Here is a 25,388-nt window from a genome sequence, read left to right on the forward strand (position 1 = left end):
AGGGGGGAAAAAAACTAAAATCCTTGCATTTTTTTTTTTAATTCATCCGTTTAAGAGAAATTTAACAAGTGCAAGCCCTGTATCACTAAATAATTTACCAATGGGAGGTAGAAATCCCAGCACTGGTACAAAATGCAGCTGGCTTTCTCACCAAACCACATTCTACTTTTTTTTTTTTTTACGTAACTATGCATTCCACTGCAGCTCATTGTGAAACGACTTATTTTCAATTATCACTAAAAGACTTTACTCAGACTTTTGCGTTATAAGAGAATGAGAATGTGGGCTTTACAATCATATGTGCAATGGTTAAAACAAACAAAAAAGGAAAAGAAAAAAAGATTTCCTGTTAGATCTTGTGGTTTGAGAAACTGCTTCACCACTCAGTGACTGTAGCATTTTTTTTTAGAGCTGAGAACCTGAAGGGGTGACCACTGCAGTAACTCACTTTTAAAGACACATACTCTATCATGGTTGTGGGGGGAGGGGGGGCGTGAATTAGGTGCCAAATGTAGGAAGACATGAGAGCCCCCGAGCGTCTCACACTGTCTTCACTTTGTGTGTTGGTGTGGCTGTTAATTACTGGCATGTCATAGGTCTCCCACATCTCCAGCTCCACTCTCACGGACTCGCAGTACGCTACGCCACGCTCAAGGCGATTAACCACCCTCTGTGGGGTCAATCCAGTGTTCTCTCCATCTTAACAGCAGAATACGATGAAACGACTTGTTTCTGGAATATTCCTGGTAAGATAAAGAATGGCTGTCAGGGCCAGGTTCCACTTGTGTTAAACTCATGATACCATAACAGCAATATTTCACATTTTTATTTCCCTTGTTACTGTTTGGCATTGTGTTCTTTTTCAACACCGTCAGTGTTGAAATTAAAAAAAAAAAACAATATAATAAAATAGGGAGAAAACAGGTGCTAAATATATTTATGTATTTTTCCCTTTGGTTTGACATTATCTTACTATACATATCTTTGCCATTGTGGATGTGCTTTTGTTTAATCTTTTTTGAAGTGGGTGTAAAACCTTGAAGTGTGTTTTATTGGTTTTTTTTTTTTTTTTTGTTAAATTAGGTTTTACACATAGAACTAACAAATCAAAGATCTATCTGCAAGTCTATTACTCACGCTTGTGGTATATAGAACTATATAGAGGAAAAGTGAATTGCTGTACAGATGCATATAATGTTTCATATCACTAATTATGAGATGTACATATCTATATTTTTTTTCCATTTGCTTTGAATGTTTAATATCTGATTTGTTTTTTTTTTGTTTTTTTTGAAAACGTCCCTCAGATTGATCTAGTTTAACTGTCACTGAGTAAAGTCATACTGTTCACTGGTTGTAATGTTCCCACCTTTGATTTTGTTTGCTTGATCCGTCTGTCCGCAAATGAAAAAACGCCAAGCTTATAGACATTGGGTACCCATTGTCTATATACCCGTTTGTCCTTTGACTTCTGACTGCAGTTAATCCCCCAGCCCCCCCTTTTGGTTTCCTTCTTTTTAACCCCTTCTTTCCCTTGTCCTGCTCTGGACTGACTATCAGATATCAAATGCATTCATATACCAAGCACTATGCTGTAGAACACAATGTCGTCGTATGCTGCTATTTCTCGAAAGATGTCACATGAAGGCATCTCCTCTTATGACAGAGCAGGCTTTGGGTGAGATGCCCTCCATGAGAAGTGTATTTTAAGCAAACAGTTGGCGAGGTCTAGTCTTTGTATTTTGGAATGTTGGAACTTTTTATTTTGGTAATTTAAAAAAAAAAAAAAAGACTTTAATAAAAATACAGTACCTTGACTAATTACAGTATGTCCTGTTTCCCTTTCATTCAGAACAGTGATGGTAACCATATATATATATATAATATAGACACACCTCTTAATCCTTTGGTTGCACAGAAGAAAAAAGGCTGATGTTTTTTTATTTTTTGTCCTCTTAGACATGTAAGCTCCTTGAAAAGAAGCCCTATAGCTGTCTCCCCAGTGCACAAACCTGGCAGCAGTTTCATGTTTCAAGACAGGATCAGCGCTCTCTCCCTCTGAGCTGACCCAAAGGAGTTCCACACATTACTCATGATTTTTTCCATTCTTAACCCTTTCTGGCATCTCTGGACAGCTCAGCTTGAGAGGGGAATTTTGATGACACACGCACGCGCACACACACACAAACGCGTCCTTACTTGCTACCAGCTTTTGCATGAGGAAATCTAATATCCTGGTGATAATGTAGCGCAAATCAGATGCTGTTTAGCATTATTTGCATTCCAGAGACTTTACTGTTACAAAATTGGCAACAGAGCCTTCCTCTTAAAATTAACCCTGTTGTATTCTCTTTTTTTTAATTCTCAATGTCAGCCTGTCACAAATGGACCCTGGACATGTTCAGCTTCGATCCACAGCGTAATTCTGGTTGATTCAGATGTGAAAGGGAAAACATCGGCGGGAGCGCTCGACTCCTGCCCGCTGCTAACAGAGTGCCTCTCCTCACAGCTGCCTGCCAAAACACAATGCCGAGCTCCGAGAGGCATTAACATGGCTCCATTCACAGGGCCTGGCTGCGGCAGTCGCTCTGATCAGAGCAGGTTTATTTCTGGCTGCTGGCACACAGCATCGACCTTGCTAGGGTGCTATTGTCGGGAGAAGTGCCACACTTAACAACAGCTTACATGGGTGGGTGGGGGGGGGGGGGGGGGTGGATGCAGCAATAGTAGACTCCGTGCAGAGGGGCATGAGACAGAGGGGGGAAAATGCAGGCAGGAAGATTCGGCAACGTGGACCTCACTTGGGGAGGGTGAGCTTGCTTTCCGAAGATGCAGTTTGATGCGTAAACATTCTAGGGGACACTATACACCCTCCAGTATGATATTTTAACCACTGATCTGTGAAGGTCTTATGAGGGAAACAAGAGGGGGAGGCACAAGATACTTAATCAAATTAAAGGTCTGAAATGTCAGTAGTGATTAGATATTTGGAAATGGTATCTGGTGGAGGATAAAGCAATTAAATTCTGGAATATGTCAGGATCTTGTTCACTCTGGATTTATTTATCCCCCAAACACTCCTGTGTGCTTAAGGTAGTCAAAGGCAACCTGAATCTGGCACATTGCAACCTGCCAGGTTTGTGGACAGTGTATGAGGGCGCCTTCAGCCAACCTTACGAATCTGCTGTGAGCACATTCCCCCAGTTCCCCCTTTGGCCTGCAGGGCGTAGCACATCACCGACAAAGAAAACACAAGACCGGTGATGTCATCCACGGGGCTGAACGAGGAGGAACAGCTGACAGCACCGCCGCAGCGGTGTAGCTTAGCCAAGCAAGGTTACTCTCTGCTGTCTGCTCAGAGTGATTTCGTAGTGTTGAATGAAGTCAGACATCACCCAAACAGTGTATCCTTTCTTCCTCTGATGTGGGACCTACCTCTGCCATACTCAGAATATTTAGAATTTAGGGTTTTTTTTTCAATAGCTAATGGATTTATCATTTTACCATCATGACCACTCCTTAACAGACTTTAGGCAATAACCTGGGCTGGGATAAACAGCCTGCTCAGTTGCTGATTGGGTGGTAGGTTTTACGGATCTTGTTTACTCCCAACAGAGCTGCCTGAAAATGTCAGAATGTAATCAGAATTCCTTTAATATAAATAAGGGTTATCATCACCTACAGCTCTTGGTACTTATATTCAAATAATGAAACTTGGCCCAGTTTGAATAATATTAAATTATTCATGTGACTGTACAGGTAAGTATAAGACAGTGCATAACAGCCTCAGTCCCTCAAAACTCCCCATATAAATAGCTGATGATCCTTGGAAAAAAATAGCTATATTTATTCAAGTCAAACAGTGCAAATAGTTTTCCTAGAATTCCCAGGTATAAACACATTGAAATAGACTGAATATATATAGTCATAAGAAAGAGATAAAGTAACTCTGTACTGACAAGTTTGGAATACCCACGTCAGATAGAACACCACAGCATAAATTAATATATTAACACCTCCATCTGGACAAGCTAGTACAGGCATAACTCCAAAGTACAGGATAAAGTCAGCCAAAAAGAAAAACAATTGATGCAGATTGAAAAATTGGAAATCAAAATGGAACAACGGTGTGAATCCAATACTGCATATATAGAGAGCTTGAAACACTTTCCGATACAAAAATATTCGGCACGATGCATGAGGTTTGCATTGTAACAAAAGGGAAAAAATGTATGAATAAACAAAATTTTAAAAAATCAGTTGTGGTCCTTGTGGTGTTTCTTAAACACAATGTGACTTTTTTTTAACTTAAAAGGCTGGTAGGATCTTAACAGTATAAAAAAAGAAACAAAAAACATGCGTTTTTTTTTTTTTTACACAGTCTCTCCTCGAATCAAAGTTCTGCTCCGAGGCGGAACACACCAGGGGTCCCGTTGAGAGGACGAACTGCCACCGTTATCAGGGCACATGTTCGCACCTGATTCCCTGGGTATCTGAGGGACGGCCTTATCCACAGAGAAGCCCCATGCACTGAAGTCAGTCTCTTCCACCTTTTGCACGACAAAATGTGTTTCCATTCCTCATTGTGTCGTCATCGTATTGTTCGCTGTTTTCCAACACTGTTCATTTTCCACATTTAAGAGGAAAAAAACAATAATAATCCCTCGTCCGACACAAATCATATTCGGAAAACCACGCGTTCCTGTTCCGTACGTTGGCAAAAAAGCAAAAACCCATCAGGGTTCTTTGTGTTTCAGTACCCACAATGCACTGGACACGCCAGTATTGACTAGCTGATTTTCTGCAGTAGTTTATCCTCTATGAGTCCGAACTGCACGCTTACGGACATCTCCGCTACGAACTGTTCACAGCCCTCCTTGGTCACCTGTTTGCAGTAGCGCAAGTCAATGTGACAGATGCTTCCACAGCGCTTGAAGTAGGTCAGGGACTGGTCTGTGACCCTATTGCAAACTGCAAGGGGAGGGGGGGGGGGAAGCAAAAGTTACAACTAAGTATGCAGCAGTTAAAACCAGTGAAATGGGAAATCAAGCACACTTTTTTTATTTTCATCACCATGCAGTAATCCATGCACAGAGCAGGTAGGAGGGAAAAAAATGTGTTAAACATCATTTTCACTGAGTTATAACATCGGTGGAGAAGCTTCTCCTCCCTGGAGTGGAATAGCAAATACAAGAAGTGAAAACTGACTACGGAGGTTATGGGTGGGCACAGCAGCGAGGTGGAGGACTGTGTCCCACTAGGGAGAGAAATGTTTATTTAGGATATGACGCTATTGTAATGGCCTTTTCAAGCGAATGCACTGCTCTCAGTTCACATTTATTACAATAACATCAACATGGTGATAAAGAAATCTTTTCCTTTCCTGGTGTAACAACAGAAGGTAATCACGAAAGCACTTGCCAGCCCTTGTGACATTTTCTGCCTGCTGTCTGCAAGACAGGGCATGGTAATAATAAAACTTTTTACATTATGATAAAAAAAGAAGCTTTTCTACATTAACGACAACATGGTCAAATCTCCACATTCACAGACAAACACAATGTGAAAAGAAACAATAAGGACAGTAACAACGACCACGGATTTAAGAACAGCTAAAGCTAATAATCATAATGCCTGCAATTCCGTTTTGCATATCCCGCCCAAGACAAAAAGATGGGGGGAGGATTACAGTTTGTGCTTCAGTGAACGTATGCTGGTGTTAATGCGCTGAGCGGAATTTTCTGTTTCCTACCTGACAGGTTAATCTCTGTAAGGGAATCCCGAGTTGTCGTTCCCGCTGCGGTTAAAATGTTTATGGACTGGTCAGTTATGTGGTTGCAGTAGCTGAGGTCCAGTCGCGAGAGTAAAGGCATGTGTCGGATAATAAGACGCAGGGAGGTGTCCGTGATGTCCAGTCCTGCTAGCCGTAAATCTACGACATTCCGCAGCTTACTCCGATTGTCTATCTGACCTGGATGTGGATGAAACAAGACAAAAAAGACTCAATTAGGACAATCTTTGATGGCTTCTGTCTCTCACAAATGCTGCCCAATTTCTTGGTTCGGTTTGAATTAGTTGAAATGATGTAGATGCCTTTCAAGTGTCGACCACAGTAAAATTAATACCAGACAAACAGACCCAGAACAGCAGTGCAGTTGTTTTAGAACAAAAAAATATACTTTGTAGGTTAAAATGAAACCAAAATGTGTAGGGTAAAGCTTGATTGAAGTTATTTTTTGAGCCACAATTAAGTTTTTATCCACAAAATATGTTCTAAATTAATTTCAGAAACTAGAGCCCCTGCATGCTGTCATTGAACAGCCCCTGTCTTATGGATTTGTGAGGCAGCACCAGGCCCTGTTACATCCTTAAAGTCCACCAGAGGTCACTGTGGTGCAAAACAAGACCAGATAGTTATTCATGCTTTAAAAAAATTCAGAAATTTGTATTTTATGATTTAAGACCAAAAACCCCCAGTTCTTTCATGCTTCAAATTTTGTTATTCCTGAACTGATAAGTCTCCTCAAAGGTTAATGTCACTCTGTCTCTCTCGAGATCAATCGTAAACAAACTGGGTCTTTTGCTCTCATATGCAAATAGTCTGTCTGACTCCATAAAGCTACAAACTCTGAATCACTGCACAAACATTTCATCCACAAGGATATTTTTGTTATTCAAGCTGTTCAGCTTTAAAGTGCTTTGCCTATTTTCCACTGCATAAGGCAAAAACAACATAAATGTCAAACCATATAGCCTCACAAGCAGTTTTATTTTTGGTGAAATGCCTCTCAGGAGTTGAATTCCAAACTGTTCCATCACTTCCAGTGTCACTCGGCAACGCTGACCTATGATGTCACAGAAAGTGTTCTTTTGCTGGGTACAAACGGGAGGTCAGGGATTCTGAGGGATGTGTGAGAAGCGATGGAGCAGTTTACGAGTTCGCTGTTATTCCCCGTCCCCGTTGCCCGCGGTTACCTGGCCTGTTGTCGGTCGGCGGTGAGAGCAGGTCCCTCATCTGGGCGTCCTTCAAGCCCTCCACCCACTGCACGTCCAGGGTGCGGAGCAGCGGGCAGCTGGAGGTGCAGAGTGCGGACACCGCCACCCACGAGCACCCGGACAGGAGCAGAACTCTGAGACCTGGGGGATGGCACATCGTATTTACATCAAGATGTTTGAGATGCTCCTGTACAGACCAGCTTACATTACATTATGTTCATTTACCAGACGTTCCTATCCAGAGTGATTTCCAGCACAACAGAAGTGTATCCATCCAAGTTAAGTGAGCAACAGTGTCAGACCACACTAACAATACTCCCAGACCAGCAAGTGCACCCACAGCACCATTCAAGCAGAACCACAAGTTAACACGTGCTAATCTAAAAAAATACAGCCTTGAAGACTATAGGAAGTCAAGTACACACAATACCATATATCCCAATGTCACTAAATCACAGTATCCATAACACATAGTGATACTACAAGTAAATAAGCAGCAAGTAATACTACTATAAGTAGTAAGTATAATAAGTATAATAAGTAGTAGCAGGTGCTAGGGGGTGAGGACTGTATGGCAACCGAGACACAATCTAGATCGTAAGATGGACAGCGATTCTGCTGCCCTGACCCCCATGGGAAGTTCATTCCACCACTGGGGGACCAGTGCAGACTTACCAATCAAAGGTACCAAAGTGCCTATAATAACGCCAGAGCGGACGGGGAAGAAGCCAAAAGCGGGGCTGGAGAGCCTGGCTCACGGCACCGGGCTGCAGTGAACAGAGCAACTGTTTTACTGTTATTGGACCAGAGTTGCCAAGTGAGCAGTTCTGTTTGGCTACACCCAAACGCACTCCATTATTTGCTCGTGTGCCTTTGACCTAGATTCCTCCTTCGGGTTCTGGGCTTTGGGAGTAGGCAGAAAATTTATAAGGGGAGGATTTTTTTTTTCTTTGCATTCACATCTGTGCATCTTTTTCATATAATAATCCTCAAAGGCGTTATCTCTTAACAGTGTTAATGATTCGCCTAAGACATTTTGCATTCGGTTAGAAAGAAAGAGGAAAGAACATGCATTCAAAGAGGGCCATCTTTGACGATCTGCAGAGACTGGCAAAATCAAAGGAACTGTGGTTCAAGGGAACAGGGTGGACCGTCCCTGGTCTGTGCAGATTAATCTGTGCCCTACTTAAACCCCGAATCTGCGGCCATGGACCGTGACATGCACAAACTCCTCGGGCAGCAGCTAAACCTTAGGACAAAATGATCACTGCATGACACAGGGCTCCTTTGCATTGCAAAGCTTACACATGGCTCATACTGCTGTAAATGAACATATAATAAATATAATATCCAAACCTCACAGAAAATAACAACAGAACAACGTACATGCAGCTCTCTGGCTGAATAGAAATGTACTTCAACATCGCATAGATGTCTTCTTCTGATAAAAAATTCTTTCATGAGAAAAATAAAGAAACACTTGGTTATGTTTCAGAAGTACTCTCCTATCTACATTTCTCTCATACTGGCGTTCTGAGCAACCTATGGGATACCACCATAAATACCCTTTGTCTAGCACTCTAACACACCTGGAGTGTGACCAAACAAATAAGACACCTCCCATCCTTGGGCAGAACTAGCTCATATGAACAGGCAGGGAGGCAGGAGGTTAGGGGTCAGAGGAAGCTCTTTTTCTTTTGCCACTTCTGGTTAGGGTACACAATAATCTGACACAGCCCTTTCCCAAAAGAGAGGCCTTCTTCCTCCCCCCCCCTCCCCCTCCACCCTCCGATTCTTCCCCCCTACATGCTGATGTGGCAGAGTATACCCTTGGGTCATTTCTGCTTTATAGATGGAAAACAGCTTACAGTACCAGTTTCTGCTTGGAGTAATCTCATGCAGTGTGTTTCACATAGCTCCACATGGTTACACAGAGGGATCACAGGCTGGTGTCAGGGACAAAGGGCCCATCTTGAATGGATTTTCCCACTGGAGCAAACACCTCCCGCTCGAGCAACGACAGGCATCGGTTTTTGGATTTAACCGCGAGGGGCGTAAAAATAAATTCGATGTCCGATCTGTAATCATTATACAGTGTATTTGCTTTCACTGAAATGAGGAATTAACCTTGCAGTGTGCCAAGACAGTGGTGTTTCATTTCTCATATGAAAGAGCTGATAAGCGAGAGGTTACATCCCATACCACCATCTCACCTCTTGCAGTCACTTCCTGACAAATGGCAGCTTGCCATTGGCCAGAGGAATCACACAGGAACTGTGGCACTGGTCACAGCTCCATTTCAGTAGACCAGTAAACACTTGACCAATTCACTTTTACTTTTGTGTTAATGTTTTAAGCCAGATTTACTTTTTTCTTTGACACAACATCCAGGCATTTTGTTCTTTTAAAATTTTAATTCTTAATCCTCACTTTGAAAGTACCACTTCCTTTTATTCCCATTCTTAAGATCACTGAGAAAAAGGTTCGGTCACAGCACCACTGTGGCCTAGCAAGCTGTTTACACTGGTAAGACTGACATGCATTCACACAAATTCAAGGGCCATTAAAGCTCAGCTGATTATTTATAACACATGATGTGCTGGCGTGAGGTAGGGGAAATAAAATAAGGTTTTCAATATAATTTCAATATAATTTCCCATCCCATAATTGCCCCCAGAGAATGAAGTAATCAGCAGGCAAGAAAGAAATAGCCAAACAGAAGTTAGCTTTGGCTTCAATACAGGATGCAAAACATGTAGTAATAAACAACAAGAGTGTGCTTGTCTTTACAATGTCTGTGACCGAACATGACTGACCAAACCCAAGATCCAAAACCCCTTGATCGTTATGAGGAATTTACATGTACAAGGCTGAGCCCTGTAATCACAGGTCACTGACCCCGATCCCCGCCACCCACTCCAAGATGTTGGCACAGCAGAGGCGCCCCTCTGACGCACCCCCCCCCCAACCTCTGCCCCCTCCCACCCCAATATGGTGGCACAGCAGCAGTGACCCTCTGACCCCCCCCCACCCCCTGACCCCTGCCACCACCCACCCCAAGGTGTTGGAACAGCAGTGATGCCCCTCTGACCCCCGGGTGTTGCTCCTACCTGGCAGCCTGTTAATGAGCCAGCTCAACTGCTTCTTTGAAATGTTGGTCCAGCTGAGGTCCAGGGAGACAGGCTGCCTGCGGATGATCCCACTGAGCATGAGCGGGGTGATGGATTTGCAGCGGTTCAGGTCTATCATGGTCCACAGCCTCTTATCACAGCACCTGCGGGGAATGGGGGGGGTTGAGGGGGGTGAGGGGGAGGGGGGCGTGACATCAGCCACAGGTGCAATCACTCAGACCCCTGCCAACAGCGCATTTCACAGACCAAGACCTCTCCCTGCACCAGACTCTCACTCATCCACTCAACTTCCGCACGTTCAGATATGTTCACACTGGGCAGTCCAGTCCATTTGTTTCTATTGTCAGGGAAACCACAGAGGCTTGCTTTCCCCACACGGTTCTTTCCCTGATATTCCGACCATATAAACACCCGGATTAACCATTGAGTGTGCCTTTGCACCCTAACATACAGGGCTTTTTACATGCTATTTTCATTGTCAAGTTAATGTTCTGTCACATAAGCGAATGTTGACAGACATCCCAGTCAAGAGCCAAAAATACATCACACGGTGTTTTACAATACACTGCTTATTTTAAGGAACCTGCTTTCTTTGCCAATTTTTGTTTTTTAAAAATGTCACGTTACATCACTTTTAAAATGTAATGTTTTTACTTGTTGTGATGTCAGTTTCCAAGTAAGCCGCTTCTGATGAAATGACTCATTTGGCGTATTGTCAGAAACGGTGGGAAACCCCCCCCCCCCCCCCGTTATGACCATTTTGTTGTTTTTATTCTCCCGCGTGTCGGAGGCGCAGGGAGTGCTACTCACCATCTGTTCCAGGTCTTGCAGACGCGCATGCACACGCACAGCTCCCTGTGCGAGAGGTGGCCGAATATGGCCATCCACACCTCTCGGCGCACGGCGTGGGCTCCGCCGTCCACCAGGGGCAGGCGGTCGGGCGGGGGGCTGATGGGGGGCGGGCGGATGACGTGCCGCTCCATCTGCACGCACTTGGGCGGGGAGCGCGGGGGCGGGGGCCGGCCCCCCGGCGGGCCGCGGTTGAGGCTGAGCAGGGAGAGCTGCTGCAGGTGGGGGTGGTTGCGGAGCTCACGCGGGCCCCCGCCGTTCAGCTCACGGCCCTTGAGGCGGAGCCGGTCGGCCGCCAGCTCGCCGCCGTTGTTGGCCAGTGCCCTCTTGGGCTCCTCGTTTTCGCTCTCGGGCTCGGACTTGAGCGGCTGGCGGTTCTCGTTGGCCAGGCAGTCCTCGGTCTTCTGGATCTCCTGGTTGAGCTCCTTGCTCAGCTCCTTGCTCAGCTCCTTGCTGGGTAACCGCCGTTTCCGCCGGGCCCGCAGGCGGCCCTTCTCCTGCGGCTCGCTGCCGCCCTCGCTGCTGGGCCCCGCCCTCGGGGAGCTGGACCGCGATTGGTCGCTCTCCCGGGCGGGCGTCCTGACGGGTGGGGTCGGCACGTCCTCCCCACCGGCGTCCTCCTCGTCCCCTTCCTCCGCCCCCTCCTCCTCTGCCTCTCCCGCCCCTTCCTCCTCCTCTTCCTCTTCTTCCTCCTCCTCTACGCCTTGCTCTCTCTCTGACTCCCTCTCCTCCAGGTCCCTGTCCTCTTCCTCCTCCTCCTCCTCCTCCTCTTCCTCCTCCTCCTCCTCTTCCTCCTGTTCCTCTTCATCCTCGTGCTCCATCTTGATTTGCCGCTGAAGCTTGGGGATCAGCGGGTCGTCAGACTTCCAAGACTTCCTCTGTGAGAGGGAGAGGAGCATTGGGTCATCCCAAGGCATTACATTGCATTACATCACATTACATTCTGTCACTCAGCCCGGTCTTGCCCAGAGTGTAAGTACATTACATCACAATTACATCTTTGACATCCAGCAGACGCTCTTATCCAGAGAGACGTACAAGATGGAAGTGCATTTAATTCTACACTTTCATCTAGCAGACGTTCCTATCCAGAGCGACTCCCACAGTCGAGCACAAAGTACATCCATAAAAACAGCGTGAGACATTACACAAACCAGGACACCACCATCCACACACGAAACAGTGCCAGTGCTGAACACAGCCGAGAAGGGGGAAGCCTCAACTGCTGAATAATTAGAGTAGCGGCTAAAATGTACTCACACCAACGCACCGAGGCAAAAACGGTGAACGCACCAAGGCAAAAAACCATAACAAACAATGACATGATCGCTATACAATACACTGTCAATCCTTGCAGTGCTAAGCAACATACTGTTACAATACAACACAGTTCAATGCAACAACAACAACTAAGTGGTACTTAGCTTAGTCCTGTTGAGATAAGAAAGCTCACACTATCCAAACCACAGGCACCCCGGACTAATCATTTATGGTTTTTAATCGGCCATAAAACACAGCACAAAATGGCCTGGTTATAACTTTATTCTTTCCAATCCTCACGCATTAATGTAGTATTGTACTTACTGTTGAAATTTATTGTACCGCTTCAGTACTCAAAATGGCATCAATCAGTAGAGAACTGTGTGATGGATTGATGTGTTCAGGCGTGGTTTTCAATATGTATACTAGCTCATGTGAATTTGTTAGATGGTTTAGATAGTTGGGTGGATTAGGTCGTTTTGTCCCCTTGCTTTGTAATTTCCTCTGGGCTAGAGCACCTGCCAAATGACAAAACCCTAAGCGTAAATGTAAGACCTCTGGTCGACAGGTAGACAGCGCCACACTACTGGCTGTTACATACAATCGGAGCTTCCAAGAGCATCGACACTCCGTTGGATCGCATTCGGAATAATATTTTGTGCAACCTTTTTTGTACACAGTACATGTGTGAACAGATCAAACGTAAAAAAAAAGAACACAACGCCATCCCCAGCAGGACCCCGCTGTTGTTTGATTGTCTGCCTGGTGAGCCCTGCATATCGGGGAGCTGTCACTCCCAGCGTGCTGTAATTGGGCACAGCAGGGAGGCGCAGGGCCCCGATTTTGCCTCCCCGCGCTCATTACCTTGATGTTCTGTTTTTGGATGAGTAACCCGCACAAGAGGCAGGTGAGCAAGACCAGAATGCGGAGGCACACAGAATCGTGCATTTCCTGCCCGGGTCTGACCTGAGCACTCCTGCTGGGGGGGGAGGCTTGTTCACTGAAGAGGCCGCCATTGATTTTAGGGGTGCTTGTTGAATAGGGTGGCGGAGGCTCTAATAAAGCAGGAAGAACTAAAGAGCACTTCAGCTGTAGTACACCGAGTCCTAAGAAGAACAGCATATTTATAACCACGGCCACCTCTCTGGAACAGAGGTTGAGGAGATGGGCTCATAAACAAGGATTTTTTGGGCTGGTTCTCAGGCAGGGCGCTAACCCTGCACCCCTGAGAAAAATTACTTCGACTGCTCCAGTTAATATCCAGCCGTCTAAACGGAGAATGGTAAAAACAGAGGCGATGTAAATCACCTCGGATAAGGATATCTGCTAAGCAAATAAATGAAATCCACCCAGCCGGCAGCCTGCAGAGAGAGGGGAGCTGAGACTTGGGTATGATAAGCCTTCTACTTCATTCATTTGCATCCAGAATTTTACTGACAAAGATGAGTCAGCACTCATCCTCGCAGATGGCAGCACATTTGCCCACTGATCTCCATGGCAAATTGCAGTGGTTAAACATGACTAAGGCGTACTCGTGGAATTGAGCCAGGGGAGAAAAAAAAAATAACTCATCTCTCAGGGGGCCCAGTTCGCTAACTGAAGTCGGTCCTGCAGTACGGCTCAATTCATGGTGTAAAACTGGTAGAAATTCAAACAGCATATCACGTCTTTGTGTTTTTGTTTTTTTTAAAAAAATGAGCCTGATGCAAAAACAAGAATTATGTGTCAGAAATATTATATTTTCCCTCGGGGGCATAAATAGGAGGTACACAGCAATGGTGTCAATTCAGAATAGCTGGACAGAAATTTCCTCAAACTTTAAGTGGAAATTGTGATTGTCCAGCTAAATAAAAAAATATCTGATAGCTACTCCAACACCAGAGGGAAGGTTGTAGCTTCCCATCGGACATTTACCTGTGTTTAGCACAATCGGTCATCTAGGATGTTTTCAGTCTGGTTTCAGCCAGGCTCTCTGCCTGCTCTTACACTCTGATTGGGAAAAAGATGAGAGGAGGAGGTACTGTACCCTCTTCCTGGCGATGGGGTCGGCATCCTTCTCGAACAGTTTCCTCTTCTTGCGGAGCGGGTTCTCCTCGGGTTTGGGCTGAGGCTGGCCGTCGGGTGATGGGACGGAGGGCCGCTTCTTGGGGGGCTCCTCGGGCTTGCGTTTGGGGGTCTCCTCGCGCTCGGCTTTCCTCTTGGCGGCGGTGGCGGTGGCGGTGGCAGTGGCGGTGGCGGCAGTGGCGGCGGCGGCAGCAGCAGCGGCGGCGGCTACCGCGGCGTTGCCCGGGTCGGCCTCCTCCTTCACGTCACGGTTCACACGCTGCTCCTTCAGCAGGGAGCCAGGAAGGTTGGAGGCGTACTTAAACCCGGGACCTCTTTTTTGCTTGTAGGCCAAAAGGGAGGAAAAATGGGCGAGACAACTTTATACCTTATGCCTATGGCAGCCGGGTAGACAGCTTCACAAAGAGCGCAGCTTAAAAACAAGCTAACCTGCGTTTGAAGAGCAGAGCTAGATGCCCTACGCATTTCACAGCACTAACTTCAGAGTAAATTGCATACATGAGTCCCTCGCTCGTAACTGAGAAGGGGCTTCGGGTCATGTGACTATCTCTGATCTTTAGATGAAGAGGAAGTGCAAACCACAAAATAAAGGCACAGTACTTTCTTTGGCAAGAGCACAAACAAATAGCCTATACAGCTGATTTTAAACAGAGCATTCAAAGAATTTGTTTACGGCCCTGAAAACAAAGAGGGCAGTCGCTTTCAGAAACAGAAAGGTTTTCAATGGAAAATATCTTGTACCCAAAAAAAAAAAAACATCGTCACCAATCCTCAGCTGTTTTTTGTCATCTCATTTAAAAAAGCAAGTTTGAAAAGCTCATGTTACCAAAAATGTGACGTTGAGAAAACTTGTCGGAAGAGGTTGTAAGAGATTAATAGAGGTTTAATATTTTTGCGCATCTTACAAAGAAAGCAAATGGAGCGCCAATCACCCAGACTGGATGTAAGTGCTGTGATGGGTCAGTCCCACACCTTTCCCCTTACTCCCACGTAGATACTTACTTTCCCAGTCTTCCCGGCATGATTGCACTTGGGACATTCCCAGCAGTTAGGAAGCTCGTCATTCACAACGCCACCCGTGTCTTTGACCTGGAGGGGGGTGGGGGGGGGGGGCAGAGGCAGAGAGTCAGAGAGTCAGAAAAGGGAGAAGGAGACAGAAGTTCACCTCCGCCGCCCCTGCAGAGGAGTCGAGACACTGCGAGAGCCAGACGGGACGCAAAAAGTGAAAGGGCCTGTCGTCGGTCTGGTCATCTCGGCGCACCGTAAAAAGGGAACTGAAAGCATGAGTGAAGTAGCTCCCTCCCCTTCCACTTCTGCGATGAGTAGCCTGACACCCCCTCACCACTCCCAACACCGTGAGAGAGAGCCTGCGAAGCCAAACGAAATGCTAGCATCTTCAGAAACAACAAAAACAACAGGCAACTTCAAAATGAAACTTGGCTCAGTCTGCTCACATTAACAGGGGCTACAGGCATGTCTGAAGATCAGCTCCCATTGTGTGTGTGTCCCGAAGATACAATCCAGCTCCCATATTCTGAAGTGCCGTGTTCCTGCTTTCCCAGCCTTGCTTTATTAGAAGGATGCCTTCCTCGGTGGGAACTGCTCGGGGGCGGGGGGGAGTCGATCTGCGCCTGAGCTGAGAGAGCTCACTGCGAGGCCCCTGTCAGCTGCTTTGCATTTTGTTTTACATTTAGCTCATCAAGCCCAGCCACAACAAGGTGTTTTTTGTTCCCTGTGATCCTGGCTCCCCCCCACGTCTGCCATCCCAGGCAAGATTTAGCCTATTTAGAGGGAAAAAAAGAGGTCCCTCGTTGTCGGTTCATGGGAAAACAATGGAGGAATTTCTTTCATCCTCCGGCAGGTAAAAACTACTTATCTCCCCCGTGCCCTGCAGGTCCGAAAAGACCAGGTCCAGAGCGTCGGCGCACATCTTGCAGAGTTCACAGAGAGCGTCTCCAAAGTGTCACCACTGCACGCAGGTGCTCTGGGTGGCAAAGATGGCACCTGTTGATTAGAGCGGCCCCAAATAACGATACAGGTGTGGGCTGCACACAGAGAGAAAGAGAGTGAGGGAATGAGAGAGAGGGAAAGAAAGAGAGAGAGAGAGAAAGGGAAAGAGTGAGAGCGCCAGGCCTATCTGGTCATGAGATAGACAGGGAAAGAAAGAGGAAGAAAGTAAGACAGAGGGGGAAAGCGAGATAAAGGGAAAGAAAGAGAGGGAGAGAAAGGATGAGGGAGAAAAAGAGGGAAAGAAAGAGAGCGTGCCAGGCCTGACTGCTCATGAGCCACCCTCACCTTGAGACAGCCAGGATGCACAATCTCGTTGCAGATGGAGCACTCCATAAGCATGACGTTGAACTTCTCCTCCTCTTCCTCCACCGTGTCCTCCTTCCCGGCCTCTCCGCAGACCAGACACACTGCAGTGTGGGGCAGCACAGGCTGCAGGACGCACACACACACACACACACACACACACACACACACACACACACACACACACACACACACACACACACACACACGTGAGTGCTGAGTGTCAGGCTGTCTCAACACTTCTGTCCTAACACAACGAACCTAATGCACTGAATCCAGCGCATATAACACACTGAACACTGCAACTAATACAACGAACACTGTTCACATGTCACACAGAACACTGCGTATTTAATGCACGGGTTACTGCGCATAGCACACTGGACACTGTGAAGCTGACACACTACATGCACTAACACATTGAATATTGTGCAATAAGCAGGGCTCGCTGCTGCTTTGTTACCCAGGAACAAACCAGCCCAAGCCAAACGTAACCCCGGCTTTGTTCATTGCAGGAGCTGGATGCAAAACATGTGATTGAAAGTTGTGTTTTTGTTCACTCCACAGAAAGTACCAAACACAATGCAAATAAAACACATTTATATTATTTAACATCACATCCTCCAACACTCATCCAGAGCCCCCCTCAAAATCAGCTGTGCGTGACTGAATGCCTAATATTACTGAACTAAGTCACCACAGAGCCCCAGGCAGGCCAAACAGTTTATTAGCTCTTTTTAGCACAAGACAAAAAATGAAACCACAAGGCTGTGTAATCCATTTCCTCAAACATTAAGGATCGGCCCAAGAGAGGCACAAATACGCTGTACCTGATAAAACAATCTTTTACTAGAGGGCAAATTGATTGTGCTGTCGAGCAGAACACAGACTCTGCTCTTTCTGAACAGGACCAGTGTAGTGCATTCTCACGGACGGTGACCACAGCTATAAACACACACACACACACACGTCACTCATGCCCACTCACACACACACACACACACACACACACACACACACACACACACACATCACTCATGCCCACTCACACACACACACAAACACACACACACACACACACACACACACACACACACACGTCACTCATGCCCACTCACACACACACACAAACACGCCACTCACGCATGCACACACATGCAAACGCACAAAAAATTGCACAAATGCCCACTCACACATGCATGCACACACACACTCACACACACACACACACACACACACACACACACACACTCACACTCACACACCCACTCACACATGCATGCACACACACGCTCACACACACACACACACACTCACACACCCACTCACACATGCACGCACACATACACTCACACACACACACACGCCCACTCATACATGCACACACACTGATGATTATAGTAGATAACTCAAGAATGTGGTGGTCAGGATGCTAATCTTTAACAGTGCAAATCACACCCCATCTGCTAGACCAATCTTCCTCTCTATCATATCACCCAATCCGCTATTTGAATGGATCATACCTAATGCCACCAACTACCAAAACGACTGAAATGCATCCTTTAAACACAGGTTAGATTGAACAAAACAGAGATGCATGCACCCGTTACACCAATGAGGAATTCCTTTTAAAAATTAAACAAAAATAAAAATCCGCTTTTATAAGCCTGGTGCACAGTGGGTTATGAGAGGAAAAAAAGTGTTAAAATATCAGGCAAACAGCAGGGGGCGCCGCGCCCGGTGCTGGGCTTCCCGGACTCACCGCGATGCACTGCCTCATGATGCAGGACTGCTTCATGCGCCCGGGGCCGCCGAACTTCTTCATGTCCTTGCAGAAGTGGCACTCGCCGCACTCCGTCCGCTGGCACGCCTCGCACTTCCTGCAGCGCGTCCTCCGCCGCCGCGCCCCCGACGTGGAGCGGCTGGCCGGCAGCTTGACCGTGGTCGACGCCCCCATCTTGGGCTTGGGGCGGTTGGCGGGCCGCTGCTGCGGGGGGGGGGGGGGGGGGGGAACGGAGGGGGGGACACACGTCGCGCGGTTAGCACCTTGCAAGACTCCCCCCCCCACCCCTCCTGACCCCTTTCCAGGTTCAGAAGCAACAGTCCCACCTCTGCGCACCCGTTTATGCCCATAACCAAACCCCTCTGCGGACTGTTTCACTCATTCCTTAGTTTTGTGGCTGTCTCGTTTCAGGTTAGCAGAAGCTAACTTGTAGTAGTGCTTGAATAGTGTTGTGTTCATACTCACTATTCTGGGAGTGTTGTTAGCCAGGTCTGACACTGCCGCTCATTCAACTTGAATGGATACGCTTCTGTTTTCTTGTGCTGGAAATAATCGCGTTCGTAAAACGTATGTAATGTAATGTGACGTCATGAAATTCCTGCACCGACCAATGGCACTGTTCCATTTACAGTGTGTAACAGGGATGGCTAAACAAACGCCATCCTAACGCCCACCGCTGCAGGGATTCTCCACACATGCTGTGAGAGGAACACAAACACAAACCCGGCCTGAAAACCTGCCGCACTGACCCGCACACAGCCGCCTCGTATCCTCCCGGTTTGACAGCTTGCAGCCAGCAGAAGGACCCGCGGCAGCCCTCCGCTGTGCTCAGTAACGTTCAGTGACTCAACCCCTGGGTCACGCCGCGCACGGTGCCTCGTCAAACAGAACTCCCACAGAGAGGCCGCAGGTGCAGGAGCGAGCGGGAGGATTACTCCCTCGGCCTCCTCTCGTTACGTAACGATGAAACACTACCGGCGATGAGAAAACAAGGAGCTCAGAGAAGTGCTCTGTGGTAAGAGTTGTAGGCCTCCATTGATTCCATGGTTTGACCTCTACAGTGGAAAGGAAGGTCGCCGTATCTTGATTCAAAAACAGCTGCGCTGTCATAATCCCCCTGAACCGTAGCTGACTAAACAACAAACCGCTTATATGTAAAGCACACTTAAACCAGGTGACTGACGACCGCTTCCACGGATGCAGGAACAATACCGTCCGGGCTGAGGTTGCAGGAAGAGGCAGTAATCAAAAAAAAAAAAAAAAAACCCACAAAAGTAATGATCACCCAGCGATTCTGAGCCAAGAGATCAAAGCGAGAGACACTCAGCGCTCCAGAGAGAGAGCCTGCTGAAAGCTGATCCCAGGACATTCGTTCCTGCAGCCAGCTGTACAGAGAGCAGGAACAGCACAGCGTCACTGCTGATGTGACAGAGGAGGATACTGTTTGGATTCCGGCACGTGCATATCACTGCTCCAGCAAAATAGGTGGACGGCGATGCGTCCGCAGCAGCGTAGCATAGTGGTAAGGAGAAAGGCTTGTAACCGAAAGGTTGCTGGTTCGATTCCCTGCTGGGGCGCTGCCGCTGTACCCTTGGGCAAGGCACCTACTTAAATGGCTCAGGAAATATCAATCTGTATAAATGGATAACATGTAAAAAAAAAATTGTAAGCTATGTAAGCCACTCTGGATAAGGGCCTCTGCTAAATGACAAAAAAAGTAATGTAATGTCTGCGCATTGTGGCTGCTTTCTGCTCAGGGCCTGTGGCAAAGGCTAAAATAACGCAAACAGTGAGGGTCGTCTCACACACTTCCTCTGCCATTCTAGCGAAGGTTGAGTCACAAGGGACATGTGACCAGGCGAGTGATGAAGCCTCTGTGAACATGGCATGTTCGCAAAGGGCATGTGTGCACAGACATCAGGTTGGCCGGATCTGAGAGAGATCCACTGCCACTCCTCAATCTGATTCCCGCTGCAGAAGGCCTATGGATTGCACAGGACAGGCGGGTTCTAATATAAAGGAAAGAAGACACTGCGTTCAGACACACTTCCTCCTACTCAGCTATTGTTGAGGCGGTTTCATATCAGCACAGAAGCGATAGCAAAACCAGAGGAACACAATATCAGTGAAACTGAGAGGGAGCATATAGACCATCCAATAAGGAATGAAACAACATTAGCAGCTAACAGTTGCTCAATTTATGAGCATCGACGACCAATGATCAAGTAGCCCCCTCTTATCTGTTTAGCCAAACCTCCATTGCAGGCATGCAGGAAGGGGCCCATTGTAGTTCTTGATGTTTGATGACACGTTGGTCATCACCCAAGCAGGGCCCTGTTCCCGTTTCTCAGAAAACAGGAGTTGTGTCACGTCGTAGATGAGTATCCGCCAAACGCCCGGGGGGGTTAGATAACTGCAGAATCCGAGCCTGACAGAGAGCAGCCACGGAGACTGGCCGGGGCGGAGAGAGAGCGCACGCTACAGCGTGACACTGCTGCCGCGGCGGCCTCTCGTACCTGCGGCGGCCGGCAGCGACAACGGCCTGCCTATTTATAAACCTGTCGTTGTCAAGGCTCTTGATGGCCACAGCCCGGATGTTGCCGTCTCTCGCTGGGTAACAGTGACACCTAGTGACACGAGGCTGACCCGCTGTACGCCCCATTTTTCTGTTCATGCATGGCGGTTGGGCTGCAAATCTCTCCCTGGTCAGTCAGTCCCGACCCTCAGTCAACCCCCCCCCGCCAACCCCAATTCTGCTTTGAATATGGGACAATGGAAGGCAAGGAAATATGATCATGCCCGCCATGTCGCTGACCCCAGATAAGTGATCTTCAGCCATGAAGAAGACATGGCTATAAATATTGCCCTGATCACACAGACAGATAACCACCCCCCTCAAACAACATCTGAAATGTCCACTTACCGCAACCCTGTTATCGCTTCTTAGAACAGTGGCTTTTATTTGTTCAGTTCTGCCGCATGGTGTTCCCTTAGCAACACATCTGTGCAAGCAGTAACTGTGTTCGAATTGAGTTATTTTCGGAGAGGGGCAAAAGTTGAAAAGCAAAGTACCCAAGCACTCTAAAGGGAGGGGAGGGGGCAGGGGGCTTCCTTTGATGCTAAGCAATTTTCATTTCTGGGTCTGCTCTCTTCCAGTTGTTATTTCTGTTGTTTTTTTTTTTTTTTTCAAGAAGCCTCTTGTACATGGCTTCAGGCCACAAATGTGTCAGTGTACTGAATGTCCTCCATGCATATACTAACAAACACACACACACAGACTTATCAGATCGAGCGTGTGTGTGTGTGTGTGTGTGTGTATGTTTGTGCATGCACGTTTGCATGTCAGTGTGCGTCGCCACACTCCCAGGGGGCTGTTGGGAGCCTCTCTACATAAAAAGCAACGCTCATGAGATGAGATTTAAGGGAAACATCAAAGAGATTCCAAACTGCTGCCTTCCTCCTTCTGCCCATGGATACCCATGATGCTCCGCCTCACACAATTAGCCCTGAGTCAGGCACTGGTGCTGAACTGTGGTCATGTAGGGTGACAAAACCAAAAAAAAAAAAAAAACTAAAACAAACAAATGAAAAGGGAAGCCAGCACTGCATTCCTGTACAAATGTAATCTTGTTTCTTTTTTTTTCCCCAATCACAGGATTTATTCAGGCAGGGGTGATGTCTTACGTCTGGAACCGGGTGACTTTCACAAAGAGCGCTTACAGTTTCGGGGCTTGCCCTGCCCTGCTCGCTCTCGAATAACTCACATCTGGAGCGCAGAGGGAGTAGCTGGTTGCAGCGGCGGTTTGAGCGCCGGACTTGTGACCAGATGGCTGAGCAGGAGCGCACGGTGAGATCGATCGCCACCCAAGGACAATCCCCAGTCCTCGCGGAAGGACAATTTACCTGCCCGGTGCTGTCAAAAACCCAACCCTACGACAGGCATGCGGAGCAGTTATGGATGCAAAAGCATGACCGATAAATATGTTAACTGATACAGATTTCCACCAAGCAAATAAAAAACAGCAGTAAAAACATACCGGGTTAATCCTCTCTGCTCTTTTCCCCCTGCACAGCAGTGTGATTGCCAGTGCCCCCATGGGCACCTGTGGGCATTTTACAAGCCTCATTAAGTCATTACTCCTTTAACTGATTTCACTTGCTGGTTGGTTTTAATCTGAAGCATCCACACTTCCTTTTTCAACAGTGTAGAGAGCACAAAGGAAAGCATGGAAATCCGCAACACTGTTGATTTTGTGCAGTGTAGTGATAATGTAGCATAGCGGTAAGGAGCAGAGCTTGTAACTGAAGGGCTGTCAGTTTGATTCCCACTGCCGCTGAACCCTTTGACAAGGTACATAATCCAGAGATGCCTCAGTAAAAAACCAGCGGTAGAACTGGATAAAATTGTAACCTAAGTCACTCTGGATAAGACTGTCTGCTAAATGACAATATTCTTAATATTCCGTCTGTGCTTCAACACGGCTCCAGTGTTTTGAGAGAAGGGACACAGGCCGCAAGAAACTGGTTTCCGTACAACAGAACCCGCTGATCCAGCTACTCGTAGAGTGCAGGCCTCCCTGTCTTCCTGACACCGGCCCGTAACCCAATCCCCGCGGTTAGGAGTTGCGAAATCAGAGCCAGTCAGCATGGCTGTGTTCACTCTAACATAGTTCTCCACACACACACACACACACACACACACACACACACACACACCATGTTCCTCAAGCCAACTGTACAGAGCCAGCTATACCAGCCTGACACTGAAAACATGGATCAATGTATATCCAGTTAGTCTCTATTAAATTAAACATAGCAACAAAAAAAACCTGCAAAATACACTGATTTTCGTACTGCCTACCGAGACTTAAACATGCAAGACAAACAAGCTCTGGCAAACCAGTAAACAACGCAATGAAGTATGGGTAATATTGTCCTATGAGAAATCTCCAAAGATCAAAGCCATCAAGAAAGAAGGCAAGCAGCACCAGCACGACTGATGAAAGCTGAGCTGGCAGTGGTAGCGAATAAAAAACGGAACGTCACCCAAGGATAGGAGTTTGTTTGTTTTCAAACTGGCAAACCTGCGCGTCACATTTTATTTCGCCAGATTTTACGGGCGCGGAGACAACCGGATGATATAAGCCCCCCCGTCCCCGCCCCGACCACCCCCCCGGGATTCGGTGTCCTGTAGCCTTCCTCGATAGCAATTAATCCACAAGCCCCTCAAACCCTGCTCTCGCTGACAAACACGGGCCTTGTGAAAGCATCTTACATAATCTTCCTCCAGGAATTGTGATGTCTAAAAAAGAGTAGAGAAAATCTTTTTAATCTTATAATGGCGTGTGCAATTTTCGCAAGAGTGATTAAGGAGAGGAATAAACACCACGGGGCTAAGGAGAGAGAGAACAAAGTGCTGCTTCACGTTATGTCAGTTAGAATGACCGCACTCTGCAGAAACCTTCTGCTTCCACCCAAAGCTCTAACACTAGACAGCACCACACTGTATGCAACCAGTCTGCCATTTACATTCCTCTTTAACCGTTCTACTGAATGTCTCTGCCTATCTGTCAAATGTACCATTATTAATTTTTTCCAAAAGCCCACCTTTCTTTGACTTTCATGCTAACATGCTGCACTGATTCTTGTCTCAAAATTACATTTACATTTACATTTACATTTATTCATTTGGCAGACGCTTTTATCCAAAGCGACTTACATAGGTTACAGTTGTTTTACAATGTTATCCATTTATACAGCTGGATATTTACCTAGTGATTTTGGATTGCTTTCTCTTTTTTTTTGATCTAATGGTTTGCAAATTTTACTTTCACTGATTTGTAGGACTCCTTTAGCATCAGTGACTTAATCTTGTCAACAGCAACACGCATTTAAATCACTTGATGTTAGTTCCTTTCTATGTAGGGTGTGAGGTTAAGAAAACCAAAAGCATTTTGATCATGTTTCTCTTGGTTTTATTTTAACCAGAAAATGTGAAAGAATAATGCTTGCATCTCATTATGTCACACAGTACTATGTCCCATGACAGACCCATCATATCAGCCAGGGCTCAGATCTGCAGCTCATCTCAGCTCTAAACAGAGGGCCCCATGTGCCAACAGTCAAGACAATCTAAGAGCGTGTGAAAGCTCATTCATGGCACCTGTGCCCGCCACTGCTGCAAAACGTTTTACCGAACCAAATGAACACCTGGGGAAGTTGTCTGAAACTCAAGCTCATCATAATCAGGGGCAAACCATCATAATAAGGCCAAATAAGAGCATTAGCAGATGAATTTTTTCATAGCATCTATGAGGTTCAACAACGACACATCGAGCCCCTTGACAGAAATTGCTGAAATTCTTGCAGCCGACGTTCCAGGACCTTTGAACAAGACGAGCTGCCTTTCCAATGTGTACCGAATACAAAGACCTCTTATCTTAGGAATGTTTCTGGCAGGACACAATTAGTCCAGTATGACTCAATCAGACAACCCCCTACAATGCAGTCAGAAGAACAAACATTACCTTTGGATCCCACCCCCCACCCCCTTCAACTTGGCCTCTGAGCATCAGAAACAAAAAAAAAATTATTATGACATGGACGTGTGAATCATGTTTTTTTTTTTACCTTCTATTCGCATGAAAATAGGCAATCCTGAACACAAGTGAGAGAGAGGTGTTTTCTGTGATACTGAGGCCAGGTGAAAGAGGAAGATCAATCTAAGGAACGCTGTACCGGAATTACAGGTTACTGTTTGCACAGTGGTTAACTCGCATCAGTGATCAATGGATGTCATCAACCGGCTGCTGAAAAAGCTGGCGGTGAATTACTGTAATTCAGCACAGTTCACATGGGCATCTCTGTTTTTCTCTTTTTTTCCCAGCATCTCAACCCCTGGGCTGTGAAAAACAAGACTTCCAACAATAGGGTGGACCACTCTGACAGCGGGAGTGAAAACACAGCGGGGGCGGCACCTTCGTAATGACATA

General features: G+C 46.8%; 1 protein-coding gene across 3 annotated transcripts in view; it reads right to left on the bottom strand.

Annotated features, from left to right (window-relative positions):
• Positions 1–2,706: 2,706 nt before the first annotated feature.
• Positions 2,707–25,388, bottom strand: part of kdm2ba (lysine (K)-specific demethylase 2Ba) — a 28,020-nt gene continuing 5,338 nt past the window's right edge. Inside the window, exons 2-10 of one of the 3 annotated variants that reach the window (XM_036527903.1) lie at positions 18,376–18,597; positions 16,596–16,739; positions 15,303–15,389; positions 14,263–14,631; positions 10,938–11,854; positions 10,107–10,270; positions 6,976–7,137; positions 5,753–5,971; positions 2,707–4,971 (exon numbers count right to left, since the gene is read on the bottom strand). In XM_036527903.1, coding sequence (XP_036383796.1) covers positions 4,790–4,971; positions 5,753–5,971; positions 6,976–7,137; positions 10,107–10,270; positions 10,938–11,854; positions 14,263–14,631; positions 15,303–15,389; positions 16,596–16,739; positions 18,376–18,597 — 2,466 coding nt within the window. In that variant the 3' untranslated portion in view covers positions 2,707–4,789. Of the gene's footprint in view, positions 4,972–5,752; positions 5,972–6,975; positions 7,138–10,106; positions 10,271–10,937; positions 11,855–14,262; positions 14,632–15,302; positions 15,390–16,595; positions 16,740–18,375; positions 18,601–25,388 lie in introns of all 3 variants that reach the window. The other 2 variants (XM_036527904.1, XM_036527901.1) reach the window with 2 other exon arrangements.

This window comes from Megalops cyprinoides, chromosome 4 (genome assembly GCF_013368585.1).
Source record: "Megalops cyprinoides isolate fMegCyp1 chromosome 4, fMegCyp1.pri, whole genome shotgun sequence".
In the NCBI taxonomy this organism is placed as follows: domain Eukaryota; kingdom Metazoa; phylum Chordata; class Actinopteri; order Elopiformes; family Megalopidae; genus Megalops; species Megalops cyprinoides.